This window comes from Bubalus bubalis, chromosome 5 (genome assembly GCF_019923935.1).
Source record: "Bubalus bubalis isolate 160015118507 breed Murrah chromosome 5, NDDB_SH_1, whole genome shotgun sequence".
Taxonomy (NCBI): domain Eukaryota; kingdom Metazoa; phylum Chordata; class Mammalia; order Artiodactyla; family Bovidae; genus Bubalus; species Bubalus bubalis.
The window spans coordinates 19851005-19866465 of NC_059161.1; the positions used below are offsets into that span (position 1 = coordinate 19851005).

At 36.6% G+C, this 15461-nt stretch overlaps 1 protein-coding gene across 8 annotated transcripts in view; it reads right to left on the reverse strand.

Annotated features, from left to right (window-relative positions):
• Positions 1 to 2816: 2816 nt before the first annotated feature.
• TOR1AIP1 (torsin 1A interacting protein 1) overlaps positions 2817 to 15461 on the reverse strand; it is a 48001-nt gene continuing 35356 nt past the window's right edge. For 6 of the 8 annotated variants that reach the window (XM_044942775.2, XM_044942778.2, XM_025285538.3 and 3 more), the window contains 3 exons: positions 7697 to 7741; positions 7283 to 7339; positions 2817 to 5342 (listed from right to left, as the gene is read on the reverse strand). In XM_044942775.2, the coding sequence (XP_044798710.2) occupies positions 4555 to 5342; positions 7283 to 7339; positions 7697 to 7741 (890 nt within the window). In that variant the 3' untranslated portion in view covers positions 2817 to 4554. The remainder of the gene's footprint in view (positions 5343 to 7282; positions 7340 to 7696; positions 7742 to 15461) is intronic. The other 2 variants (XM_025285539.3, XM_025285540.3) reach the window with 1 other exon arrangement.

A 15461-nucleotide genomic window follows, 5' to 3' on the forward strand; every position in this document is an offset into this window, starting at 1 on the left:
CTTGTGGCAGCCAATGGGGGAGGAATGGTATGGAAGGGAAGGATTGGGAGTTTGAGATTAGCAGATAAAAACAATTATATATAGGATGGATAAACAACAAGGTCCTACTGTATAACTACAGGGAACTATATTTAATATCCTGTAATAAACCATAATAAAAATAACATGAAAAAGACTATATAGTTAACTGAATCACTTTAGTGTAGAGCAGAAATTAACACAATATTATAAATCTAATTCCATTGTAAATACAATTTTTTAAAAAATAGGTATAAAAACATCCACTTCTGCTTCATTGACTATGGTAAAGCCTTTGACTGTGGATCACAACAAACTGGAAAATTCTGAGAGATAGGAATACCAAACCACCTTACCTGCCTTAGAAACCTATATGCAGGTCAAGAAGCAACAGTTAGAACCAGGCACGGAACAACTGACTGGTTCCAAATTGGGAAAGGAGTATGTCCAGGCTGTATATTGTCACCCTGCTTATTTAATTTATATATGCAGAGTACATCATGCAAAATGCTGGGCTGGATGAAGCACAAGCTGGAATCAAGATTTCTGGGATTAATATCAATAACCTTAGATACACAGATGACACCACCCTACTGGCAGAAAGTGAAGAGGAACTAAAGAGCCTTTTGATGAAGGTGAAGGAGGAGTGTGAAAAAACTGGCTTAAAACTCAACATTCTAAAAACTAAGATCATGGCATCAGGTCTCATTACTTCATAACAAATAGATGAGGAAACAATGGAAATAATGACAGGCTTTATTTTCTTGAGCTCCAAAATCACTGCTGTTGGTGACTGCAGTCATGAATTTAAAGGATACTTGCTCCTTGGAAGAAAAGCTGACAAACCTAGACAGCATATTAAAAAGCACAGACACTATTTTGCTGACAAAGGTCTGTCTAGTCAAAGCTATGGTTTTTCCAGTAGTCATGTATGGATGTGAGAGTTGGACCATAAAGTTGAGCACTGAAGAATTGGTGCTTTTGAACCATGGTATTGGAGAAGACTCTTGAGAGTCCCTTGGACTGCAAGATCAAACCAGTCAATTGTAAAGGAAATCAGTCCTGAGTATTCATTGGGAGCGCTGACGCTGAAGCTGAAGCTCCAAGACTTTGGCCACCTGATTCCAGTTGGCGAAGAGCCAACTCATTGGAAAAGGTCTCGATGCGGGAAAGATTGAAGGCAGGAGAAGGGGACGACAGAGTTCGAGGTGGTTGGATGCCATCGCCGACTCAATGTACATGAATTTGAGCAAACTCCAGAAGATGGTGAAGGACAGGGAAGTCTGGCGTGTTGTAGTCCTTGGAATCACAGAGTTAGATATGACTGAGCGACTAGACAACAAATATGGTAGTGGGAATGAGCTAAATGTGGTGTCAGGAGTAATACAGGCTGAACAAAAGCATAAAGAGGCACCTGCACCAGTATTCCATAGTAGGGACTTAAGGAAGGTTTCAGTGAATTTTTGCCTAAAAAAATAAAGGCTTCAGAAAAATTAAGAATTAGCAGAGCATAATTAGCAGAGACGAGAAAGAGAGAAGGCAAGATATATGAATATTTCTGAAGTGTTCAAGAGTATGCAGAAAAACAACAATTTGAAAATTGCCAAAGGTTTCTCCTGTTTATCCTCAGATGATGGGTTATATTTCCCCTACCATCCAAAAGAACCTGAAAGCCAAACAGGACTTCTCTGAATCTAGGCCAAAGACAGGCTTAAAGCAGGAGTTTCCTCTTTTTCCAAGTCAATGGCAAACAATGGAAGACTTCTCAGTTTGGTTTCCCAAACTCAGGACTTACACTTTCATCTCAGGTTGTTAAGGTCAGTAAAAATCTTCATAAGATTTTACTCTGTGGCCTTGATAACAACAATGTAGAAAAGTCCACTGGTTTTTTTTGCAGTCAATGAGAAATGTTTCTTCATACTGTGAACATCAAGTCCACTTTCTGATGATCTAAGATCAGAGGTAAATTTGGCTTTACAGCTTCAGTTTAGGTATTAACTATGCAAATTCTAAGTTACAAATTATAATTTCTTAGAAATTCTAAGTTTCTAAATTCTCTTCATAGAACGAAAATCAGGTTTTCTTTCAGTTTTTGTTTTGAAGATTAGAGATTAAGAAAACTTTTTTACAAGTAATATGAATCATTAAAAGACGGGAAGCAAATTATGTTTACAGAAATCTGTAAGGTCAGCATTGCACTGCGGTTTTCCCTGGGCCCATGTAGTCACCCAAAGTCACAATGGCCTAATTTCTAGAGGCCCAAGTTCCTATTTTCAAGCCAATGATTTATTACAATTTCCCCTCCAAAAGTATTATTGGTAACATGAACAAAACAGTGTTTCAGGCATCAATGATCTAAAATACAGATGTTCTTGAGCACCCATTTTTAGTGAGGGCAACAAAACCTTACCCTTCATGTGTATAAAGCATAAAAATATGTATATGATTCACAGTCTGTATGAAGTATTAAAATTTCATGGGGGTAGATGATTAGGGGGGAAAAAAAACCTAAAAAGGTTCCTTAGGGAGGTGAGAATGAAAAAATTGAGAAACATGGTGTAGATTTTTACCAAGTGAGGAATACTTTAATTCAACTTTCGTGATAATTCAAAATCCCCAGATGAAACAGAAAACCACAGTGACTGTATTTTCTACCAACGTACTTGTGAGCAGCTCCAGTTTTCTCTTTGCCCTTTGTTTCTCCAAGCAGAAGTCACTAAAATTGTTCAAGTATAAAGAAAACCCTAGGAATAATTTTTTAAAAGGTATACGAGTCATTAAACTTACAACACACAGAGTACAAACCAAAAAAGTAAATTTATTTAAATTACTAAAATAGCTTTTAAAGTCATTTACAGATTAGCTGCTACAATCATTTTTCCTGATATAAGTAATATTATTTTAAAATTTTGGTCAATGAAACAGTTAATAAAAACATCTGTTTCTCCATATAATACATATATGTATAAAATAAGCCTTTTCAAAAATTCTTGTTTTAGAATCCTCTATAAATCAAGAATATCTGACTTCTGACAGTGTCGGGAACAAATTATAATAAGGAGTATAAATTTACGAATACTGGTAGTCCTAGTGGGAAGAAATAAGACCATACTCTACCATCAGTTATGGGATCCTCAAAAGGTAAATGAAGAAGCCACTGACAGGCTTTAGTATTCTAAAAACAATATTGTCATTTAAAGGTTTGTAGACAATAAAAAAATAAAGAAAGTTGATCCAGAATTTTAAGATTCTAAGAAAACCAAAGCTGTTGACAGATGAGAAAGCTGTTAAGAGATGCAAAGTTAAAACTGAAATCCTATGGTACAGTTATGTACAGCAGAACATCTTAACATCCTTCATATACAGTAAACTTCACTTTCTTTTTGGCTTGAGGCACTCAATAGAATTTATCACATGCACAGTAAATCTTTATACTTGTTACAAGAGTGTCATTAATGGATGTAGACTGCAACAAATGGGCATTCAGAAAATCAAATCCCTCTTCAGTCACTGAGAGGTGGTTGACAAAACGGTTTACCAATTTCTGACATTATCTTTCTTAACAAAATTTTCAGGATATGAACAAAATAAACTGCCTGGATTTGCCTGTTCTTAAGAGCCAAGTGAGCAAATATACTAAACCTCATCATATACATGCTTCAGAATCCTTGGGAGGAATAAAAATTTCTTAAAGAAAAATAAAAGTCTCAACAGAATTCACTGAGAATGGAGTTCATATAGCTATGTTTGATGAACCCCTGGTGACAGTGACTTTTTTTTTTTTAATTTCTGAGTGTGCATGGGGTGGCTTGCAGAATCTTAGCACCCCAACCAAGGATGGAATCCAGGCCCTTGGCAGTGAGAGCATGGAATTCCACCCACTAGACCATCAAGTAATTCCCCCAGTGACTTATTTTAATATTTCATCTTGAAGACTTTTCCTCCCCTTTCTTTCTCCATTCCACAACTTTTCCCTGGTATCCTTTTCCCTGCCCTCCAAAATTAAAGAAAAAAAGAAAGAAACACCCAAACACTCAGATGGCTCTCATTATTGCCCTTCATTATTTTTGTTCCTATAAGGAGAAGCTGACTAAGGAATTCACATCTAACTGATGTAAAAAGAGAACAAAACAGGAAAGCCCACAGTTGCGTTCAGGGAGCTGTCTTACTAATAACGAACTCTGTGAAAAAAAATCCAAATTAAAAAATTGGGCAGGATTTATAGGAAGGAGCCAAATCCCTCCCACTGGTCATACCACAGCAATAATGATTCACTCTGGAATCTAAGTAGATCCTCTATGGGACTGTATATAATTTATAGTCTGTAGATATCATTAACACAGATCTCAGTGGGAAACGAGTCTCTTATGTAACAGATAATTAGGCTGAATAAACAATACAGATGTTCTATGTTTACCTAAGAACCTAACCTCCTTTAAAAAGAAACCAGTTCTTTCAAAAAGAACTGAGTGCTGTCTCGTTCAAGTTTGAAAAAATTCTCAGCACTTGAGACATAATTTTCTCTTCTGTCTTCCTTTATAAGCAGATGCCCTTTTTCAGGTCATTTTCAGGTTGTACAGGCAAGACTAAGTGAGAAATACGGCTCCAGAGCCCACTCAATTTGTCTGGGTCCATATGTTTGTAGGAGTTGGGTGTGTCAGAGTTGGTGAACTTGACTTGGAGGAAATCTCTCACTTTTTCTTCAATTTCCTTTAGGCCTAGACTGGTTCCGAGCGTCTCCTCCTCCAACAAGACAGTTAGGACTAAGGCTACATCTTTGAAGGCTGCACTTTCATGGTCACAATACTTATAGAAGATCAAAGTAGAGCCTGCAGGCAGTGACTCAAAGCGGTGGACCACAGCCGCATTCTGGCCATTTCTGAATCCATTGCTCAGTTCCTGGTCTACTTCTTCTTTGACAGTATCACTGTCTCGAGTAGCTTTGCTGGCCCCATCGATCCGTATGGCAGGAACACTCCGGAAGGAAGAGTAGGCATCAGCGATTTGTTCGCTCAGACACCTGAGTGCTTCTTCAGCATCTCGGGCGGCAGTGAGCAGCAAAATCGCAGGCTGAGGCCGAGATTGGGAACCATTGAGATGTTTTTCTAGGAATGTTTGGCTCCTTTTCCACAGCTTCTCATCTTGACCTTGGTACTTATTCATCAGTTGTTTCATCTGGTTCTGGAACTCTTGAACAGCAGTGGTTTCTGCTTCAGGAGGACGAGTGTACAAAAAACTCCCAATGAGAAGAGCGGCTATCACAACAAGGGGCCAATACCACTTTGTCTTGACAGAAGATGCACTTTTGTGTTGCCCAGTCATTTCTGCTCAGGAAAAAAAAAATGACACGCACAAATATTTTCTTAGATTCAAGAGCAAGTGACTTTTAAAGCCCACATTAATATTTACAAACATTAGATAAGAGAGGGAGGAATTTAAAGAAGGGAGCTGATAACTTACTTTCTTAAAGAAATAATTCAACACATGTATTTTAAGTTATGTATTTACATATGTATGAGTATGTATATGTCTCTTCAATATCAAAATGATAGGAAGTCTTAGAGGAAAAGTAGAATTTAAGTATATGAAATGGCATATGCAAATTGGAAAGAATATAATTTACAAAGCAGAGCTATCATTACTACTGCTAATATCTGGGAGGTAAACAATATTAGAAGACTCTGTACAAAATAGTTTTAAATTTAGAAACTAACATGGATTATTCTCCAATGTGAAATATTTAATTATAAAAAGGGATAAACAAAAGGATGCATTATAAATTAAATCTTCCATATAATTGCACTGATGCCTATCTTTTGTGGCATGCAGTTGTTAATATTGGCAAATTTTGTTTGTAACTCACTCCTAATTATTATCGGCAATGATATCAATTTATATTTACCTAGTGCTTTGCAGCTGCAGTTTATAAAGCATTTTCTCATATACTGTATCATTTAACCATTTAAATATGACAGCAATAATATTTTTACTTTCTCTTTATGGACCCTGTAGACCAACAGGTCTCAAAGTACGGCTGGTAGGCTATCTCAAGATCTCCTCAAGGGGGTCTTTGAGGTTAAAGCTGTTCTCCTATCTTATTCAACCTTTTCCCCGCCATATTGGTACCTGCACCAATGGTGTAGAAAGCCTTGGTAGGAAAAACAACTGACGCTTTAGATGAATCCCAGGGCAGTGGCACCAAACTATACCAGGACTGTCTTTGTATTCTTCATGGCCATGTATTTAAGGTTATCAATTTCACCTAAGAACATCCTTCATGAAGCATTCAAAGCTATTTACCTTATTAACACTCAATCCTTGAGTATAACATTCTATGTGAAAAAATGGGAAGTATATATAAAGCACTTTGTGCAATTGAGTTGTCAGCTGAACTAGTGCTTTTTTCATAGAATTTTTACTGGAAAGGACAAGTGACAAACCATGGCCCGTCAGACTTCATATTTGGGAGAAATTTTCTTGAAAAGGAACAATGTGAGCCTCTTGCCTTCAAGGAAACTGACAATCTTTGTTCCCAGTGATAAAATTCAAGGTTTCAAGTGAAAATTAGAATTGCAGGATATCTGCCATCATGAATTTAACAGTTCTCAATACTTATGACTTCTTTGTCTTGAGACTGGTGGTGATCTTAACAAATGTGATCTTTTTATATAGTATTAAAAACATGTCAGCATTTGGAAGGTCTATATAACTTAGTGAACCAACCTTTTCCAAATGACCAGTGCATGATACTCCAAGTACAAGAAATACCAATGGGTTTTAACAGAATGTAAAATGTAACAGAATACAAAAAGTTCATTAATATGGCTTCAGATTTCATATTTCAAATAACATTTAGAAACTAATGTTATCTGAGTTTGGGAGAGTATCAAAAGAGAATATTCACAACTGTCTAAAGACTATTAAAACATTATATATCCGTACAAAGCTAAATTTTTGCAGATACCTCAACCAAAACAATATATGGTAACAGGCTAAATACAGAAGCAGAATGAAATTCCAGCTCATTTTATTAAACCAGGCATTTAGAGATTAGAGAAAACACAAAATTACTTAAAAATAATTGACAAACATTAAAAAAATTTTTTTTTCAGTTTTAATCTCTAGGTTAATTATGGACAGGTATAACCCTTTTTTTCTCAAAGGTCTCTAGGGATACTTATTAAGGGATACTTACTAACTTTCCTAGTGGAAAGTGGTATTGAGACAGAGACTCATTTAATAAAAGGTGAATAGACAAACTTACGTTGGTTGGAGGTTGATGGAGATTGGTTTCCAAGCTCTGATTTCTGAACACTGTCATCTAAAGATAGGAGTAATAAAGATTATCAATTTATGTTTCATAATTTCAGTATTTCCAATAGAAAAAATAAAATTTCACGAAGAGAAAATAAGGGAGAGATCAGCCAGAAACAGAAGAAAAAGCAGAAGATTCAGGTGTCTACTAGATTGACAGATGTTTGAGACATAAGATCCATTTCTTTCATAATTATTCATGGCATGTAAGAGTCTAGTACAAAGCATACTCTTAATACATTAGTTTTGTGAGAAAGCCTTGAATTTGATCCAAATTATTTAATGGGAGTGGTGAAATTTCCGGGACAAAAGTAAGAGGACAAAGAAAACAAGTACAACTATAATAAAAGGAAACATATTATACCATCTGAAAAACTGCCATATATTGAACGCATGCCTGGTGATGATGCTGTAAAGAGGGAAAGAAGGACAAAATATAGATTATGGATTACTGAGCTATTTGGATGAGGGATTTTTAAGGTAAAACTCAATCTTAAATCTTATTTTCCACCTCAAACTGACTCAATACTGCCTCTGATGCTTCTGACCATTACAAATATCAGTAATATTTTAGAAATTACACTAAAAAACTTTTCACCATTTCTGTTAATAGACAAGTAATTCTGTTTTAGCTTTGTGGCTAAACAATAGACATAAAAAATAATTTTCTCACAACTCCATCAAATCTCTATTTCCATCGTTACTTTAGAAAATAAATAAAAAACTACCCAGCTCTTTCCTTTTCCCCCTCCATCTTTTTTGGCATGGTGACAGATTTTAACATCTAAGAAAATGGAAATGGAAACACAGCATTCAGAAGGTGAAGAGGATAAGTTATTCACTTGTATGAATTACCAATATTGTCTACAATATTGTCTACATTACTAATTTGTCTACATTACCAATATTGTCATCCATCACTTGCCTGGGACTTTATAGCTTTTATGTGTATAAGTGATCTTTCTAGGTATATTTACCAACATTTTTCATTGGAGAAACACTGGACTAAACTGGAGGAATACAATTTATGCTGTTGTTTTTAATAGAAATAGCCTTAAAAAAAAAAAAAAAAAGAAAAAGAAATAGCCTTATTTCTGGTCATATGACAAAAAACCTCAAATGAAACAAAATGACATCAACCGTAACTCTAAACTAATAATTGCTTTGCCACTACTAGTTTAGTCTAGGAAATGTCATTATTTAGAAGCTTCAAAGTTAGGTCACCAAAATTAAAATTAAAATTCCACTAGATAATGTTTATTTTAAATACCTTACTCCATGACTGCAAAGATCAAATGAGACAATATATGAAAAATCTGTGACGTACATGATGATATTAATAATGGAGAATAGCTACTAGTTATTATGAAACATATGTAACATTTATAACTCATAGAACATAGAATTAAGAAAACGAAGTTAACACAAACAGAACTCCCATTTACAACAGCAACAAAAAGAAGAAAATATTTAGGAACAACAGACTCATTCCAAATAGGAAAAGGAGTTCGTCAGGGCTGTATATTGTCACCCTGCTTATTTAACTTATATGCAGAGTACATCATGAGAAATGCTGGGCTGGAAGAAGCACAAGCTGGAATCAAGATTGCCGGGAGAAATATCAATCACCTCAGATATGCAGATGACACCACCCTTATCGCAGAAAGTGAAGAGGAACTAAAAAGCCTCTTGATGAAGGTGAAAGAGGAGAGTGAAAAAGTTGACTTCAAACTCAACATTCAGAAAACAAAGATCATGGCATCTGGTCCCATCACTTCATGGGAAATAGATGGGGAAACAGTGGAAACAGAGTCAGACTTTATTTTTCTGGGCTCCAAAATCACTGCAGATGGTGACTGCAGCCATGAAATTAAAAGACACTTACTCCTTGAAAGGAAAGTTATGACCAACCTAGATAGCATATTCAAAAGCAGGGACACTACTTTGCCAACAAAGGTCTGTCTAGTCAAGGCTGTGGTTTTTCCTGTGGTCATGTATGGATGTGAGAGTTGGACTGTGAAGAAAGCTGAGTGCTGAAGAATTGATGCTTTTGAACTGTGGTGTTGGAGAAGACTCTTGAGAGTCCCTTAGACTGCAAGGAGATCCAACCAGTCCATTCTGAAGGAGATCAACCCTGGGATTTCTTTGGAAGGAATGATGCCAAAGCTGAAACTCCAGTACTTTGGCCACCTCATGTGAAGAGTTGACTCATTGGAAAAGACTCTGATGCTGGGAGGGATTGGGGGCAGGAGGAGAAGGGGACGACAGAGAATGAGATGGCTGGATGGCATCACTGACTCGATGGACATGAATCTGAGTGAACTCTGGGAGTTGGTGATGGACAGGGAGGCCTGGCATGCTGCGATTCATGGGGTCACAAAGAGTCGGACACAACTGAGCGACTGAACTGAACTGAAGACTAATCGAGGAGGCAAAAGAATTATAACTGAAACTTCTAAAACACTGATGAAAGAAATTAAAGCAGATATAAGTAAATGGAAAAGACATCCCATGGTAATGGATTAGAGAATATTCTTAAAGTGTTCATACTACCAAAAGCAAGCTACAGATTCAGTGCAATCCCTATAAAAATTCCAATGGCATTTCTTTTTTATAGAAAAGGAAAACAATCCTAAAATTCATATGGAACCACAGAAGATCCCAAATAACCAAAACAGCTTTGAATAAGAACAAAACTGGAGGCACCACACTTCCTGATTTCAAAATGCATCACAAAGCTAGAGTAATCACAGCACTATGGTACTGCCATAAAAACAGACATAATAGACCAATGGAAGAGAAGAGAGTCAGAAATAAACCTAAGATGTGGTCAACTGATCCTCAATAAGGGTGTCAAGAATATGCAATGAAGAAAAGACAGTCTCATCAAGAAATGGTGTTGGGGAAATTGGATATCCACATATAAAAGAATGATATTGGATCCATATCATATACCACACCCCAAAATCAACTCAAAACAGACTAAAGACTTAAACTAAGAACTGAAATAATACAACTCCCAGAAGAAATATGGGGCAAAAGCTTCTTGAAGTTGGCATTGGCAATGATTTCTTGGTTATGACACCAAAAGCACAGACAACAAAAGTAAAATTAGACCATGGGATTACATTGAACTTAAAAAAGCACAATGATTTACGCGATCAAAATCACAACATCACCTCACATTATCAAATGTATTGTGTAGCTATTATCAAAAAGCAAAAGTGCAAGGTATGTGGAGAAGATGTGGAGAAAACAGAATCCCTGTACATTGTTGGTGGGAATATAAACTGGTACAATCTCTAGGAAAAGAATTATGGAGGTTCCTCAAAAGATAAAAATGGACAACCATATGATCTGGCAATTCAACTTTTGGATATATATCCAAAAGAAATGAAATTAGGTACTTGGGAGAGATATATACACACTCATGTTAACTGCAGTAATATTGACAATAGCCAAAACATGTATGCAAACTAAATGTCCATTGACAAATGAATGGATAAAATGTGATACACACACAAAGTGGAATTATTATTCATCTTTTAAAAAGAAGGGAAATTTGCCACTTTTGACAACATGGAAAGCATTATCCCAACGAAATAAGTCAGATCAGTTCAGTTCAGTTCAGTCGCTCAGTCGTGTCCGACTCTTTGCGACCCCATGAATCACAGCACACTAGGCCTCCCTGTCCATCACCAACTCCTGGAGTTCACCCAAACTCATGTCCATTGATTCGGTGATGCCATCCAGCCATCCCATCCTCTGTCGTCCCCTTCTCCTCCTGCCCCCAATCCCTCCCAGCATCTGAGTCTTTTCCAATGAGTCAACTCTTCGCATGAGGTGGCCAAAGTACTGGAGTTTCAGCTTTAGCATCAGTCCTTCCAAAGAACCCCCAGGACTGATCTCCCTTAGAATGGACTGGTTGGATCTCCTTGCAGTCCAAGGGTCTCTCAAGAGTCTTCTCCAACATCACAGTTCAAAAGCATCAACTCTTTGGCGTTCAGCTTTCTTCACAATCTAACTTTCACATCCATACATGACCACTGGAAAAACCATAGCCAGTATGAAAAGGCAAAATGATAGGATACTGAAAGAGGAACTCCCCAGGTCAGTAGGTGTCCAATATGCTACTGGAGATCAGTGGAGAAATAACTCCAGAAAGAATGAAGGAATGGAGCCAAAGCAAAAATAATACCTAGTTGTGGATGTGACTGGTAATAGAAGCAAGGTCTGATGCAGTAAAAAGCAATATTGGATAGGAACCGGGAATGTTAGGTCCATAAATCAAGGCAAACTGGAAGTAGTCAAACAGGAAATAGCAAGAGTGAACATCGACACTCTTGGTATCAGTGAACTAAAATGGACTGGAATGGGTGAATTTAACTCAGATGACCATTAAATCTACTACTGTGGGCAGGAATCCCTTAGAAGAAATGGAGTAGCCATCATGGTCAACACAAGAGTCCGAAATGCAGTGCTTGGATGCAATCTCAAAAATGACAGAATGATCTCTGTTCGTTTCCAAGGCAAACCATTCAATATCACAGTAATCCAAGTCTATGCCCTGACCAGTAATGCTGAAGAAGCTGAACAGTTCTATGAAGATCTCCAAGACCTTTTAGAACTAACACCCAAAAAAGATGTCTTTTTCATTATAGGGGACTGGAATGCAAAAGTAGGAAGTCAAGAAGCACCTGGGGTAACAGGCAAATTTGGCCTTGGAATACAGAATGAAGCAGGGCAAAGGCTAATAGAGTTTTACCAAGAGGATGCACTGGTCATAGCAAACACCCTCTTCAACAACACAAGAGAAGACGCTACACATGGACATCACCAGATGGTCAACACCGAAATCAGATTGATTATACTCTTTGCAGCCAAAGATGGAGAAGCTCTATACAGTCAGCAAAACGAAGACCAGGAGCTGACTGTGGCTCAGATCATGAACTCCTTATTGCCAAATTCAGACTTACATTGAAGAAAGTAGGGAAAACCACTAGACCGTTCAGGTACAACCTAAAGCAAATTCCTTATGATTTTACAGTGGAAGTGAGAAATAGATTTAAGGGACTAGATCTGATAGACAGAGTGCCTAATGAACTACGGACGGAGGTTCGTGACATTGTACAGGAGACAGGGATCAAGACCATCCCCATGGAAAAGAAATAAGTCAGATACAGATGTGCAAATACTTCATGATGTCATTTATGTGAGAAATCTAAAATAGTCAAATTCATAGAAGCATGTAGTTTTCAGTGCCTGGGACAGGGGGATATCAGAAGATACTAGTCAAAGAGTACACAGTTTCAGTTAAATAAGATGAATAAATCCTAGACATCTACTGTATAGTACCTGCATTTATTGTCCTATATATTAAAAACTTGCTAAGAGGGGTAGATCTTATTTAAGTGTTCTTATCTCACATACATAACAATAAGTAAAGAGGGTGGGAAAAAACTTTTGGAGGTGATACATATGTTATGGTATAGATTATGGTGATGGTTTCACAGATGTATACTTATGTTCAAACTCATCAAGTTGTATACATTAAATACATAAGTTGTATACATAAAATGTATGTCAGTTACAGATGAATTGATAAAGATGTGGCATATATATATATATACACATACATACATACATAATAGAATATTAGCCATAAAAGAGAATTAAATAATGCTATTTGCATTGGATGGACCCAGAGACTATCAAACTAAGTGAAGTAAGTCAGAGAAAGACAAATACCGTATGATATTCTATATGTGGAATCTAAAATACAACACAAAATGAACATATCTACAAAACAGAAACAGACTCATAGACATAGATAGACATAGAGAACAGGTTGACCTGCCAAGAGGGTGAGGGTAGGGGAGGAATGGACTGGAGTCTTGGATTAGCAGATGCAAACTATTATGTATAGGCTGGATAAACAAGGTCCCTGTGTGTAGCACAGGGAAGTTTATTTAATATCCTGTGATAAACCATAATGGAAAAGAATATGATAAAGAATATACATATATATATATAAAACTGGATCACTGTGCTATACAGCAGAAATTAACATAATGCTGTAAATCAACTATACTTCAATAAAATATTCTTAAAAGGAAGAAAATCCACCAAGATGTTTATCTGGAATCCATGGTTGCAAAGATCCAATGTGACAACACATAAAAATGTTTTTATGTGCCCCTGATGATTTTAAAGATTATGGAATAGCTACTACATCCTGTATGAAAATTTACTATTAACAGTTACTATACACTGTATGAAATATTTATTTGTAGAATTCAAAGAACACAAACTTTGCAGGGCATATACTGTTGAGGCAGCACACTGTCTAAAAGGTAAACTCTATCTTCCTTATTAAAAATATTTTTAGAGACAGTAATAAAAATTCCTTTAAAAAAGATCTTTTTAAAAAGATAAAGCTCAGAGTTTTTTTTAGTATGAAGAGTAGGTAACAATCAATCATTCTATAAAGTCAAAAACAGAGGGCATGAATATTTCATAGGTATTACTACTGATTATTACACATATATAATTAACAATAAATAAGTATTAATTTTATGTGATACATGGGGCTTCCCTTGTGGCTCAGCTGGTAAAGAATCTGCCTGCAATTCGGGAGACCTGGGTTGGATCCCTGGGTTGGGAAAAACCCCTGAAAGCCTACCCACTCCAGTATTCTGGCCTGGAGAATTCCATTGACTATATAGTTCACAGGGTTGCAGAGAGTCAGACAGAGTGACTTTCACTTTTCATGTGATACATTGAGACCTGGGCTTCCCTAGTGGCCCAAATGGTCAAAGAATCCACCTACAATGCAGGAAACCTGGGTTGGGAAGATCCCTTGGAGAAGGGAATAGCAACCCCCACTCCAGTGTTCTTGCCTGGAAAATCCAATGGACAGAGGTGCCTGGCAGGCTATAAAGTCCATGGGGACAAAAAGAGCTGGACATGACTGAGTAACTAATACACTGCGACTTAAAAAATGTGTTCACATATCGAGCTCATTAGAATAACCCAGTTATAGGTACTACCGTCTCAACTTTTAAGTTAAGAAAATTGAAGTTGTCAACAGTTAAGTGACTTTACCAAGATCACTCAATTAGTAAATAGAAGATCTGGGACCACAACCCAGTAGCTCTAATTCCAAGCTCTCCTCTTTTCTCTATACTACTTTCGAGGCAGGTTCCAAAACATGTATACTGAGGAAGCACAGACTTAGAGGCCTGACTTTCCATGGACAGTCTTCCTTACTCTCACTATTTTATCACCTGGGAAACACCAAAAGTAAAGACAGTGGCTCTATCTTTCCCAAAAGGTTTGGATACAGGCAGAAACCTCAACTGGGACCTGTCTACCCAGGAAGCCAGGGCTAACAAGGAATAATAACAATCTGAAATCCAAGTTCACACAAATCTAAAAATGAGTATTTTTTTCCTCAAAGAAGCAGAAGTTCAGAGTTAAGACAATGAGATATGAAACTCGGAAACCTAAGGAAAAGTTTTTTCAAATGATCTTAGGTTGAAGAGAAATTTATAAGGCTGTCTAGAAACCACTGCAGTCTTCTACTTTGAAAATTCTTCCTGTTTATTGTTCTTATCTTCAAGTCCTTGTGCAGTCAAAAATCTAAAAATCTTGTTATCTGCACCTTGATGTACAAACTTCTGCTACATAATTTCTATTTAATTCTGGAAGTCCTATATATAAAGTGGATGGCTATCAATCAGCATATAACTGTTTAAGCCATAGCAAATGTACAAACTTAAGACAAAGCAGAAATGCAAACAGAGAATATACTACATAGGAGTTATCAATTTAGTTTAAGGCATGGCATGGATTTTTTTTTAACACAAAGTTTAATGTGGATACATTGCTATAGATGTTACGATAGACACTGAATTCAAAGTTTTACAGCACCTATTTATTTCTTAAATAAATATTTCTTAAACTCTATGACATCTACTCTATCTTAAACCTAAACATGAAAATACAATTTGAGGATTTCAGCATTTATAACTTAAAATAATGGGTATGCAAAGCTGGTCTAAGTGTTTATTTACATAATGGTAAACAACTGTTTACCTTCCCTCGTGGCTCAGCTGGTAAAGAATCCA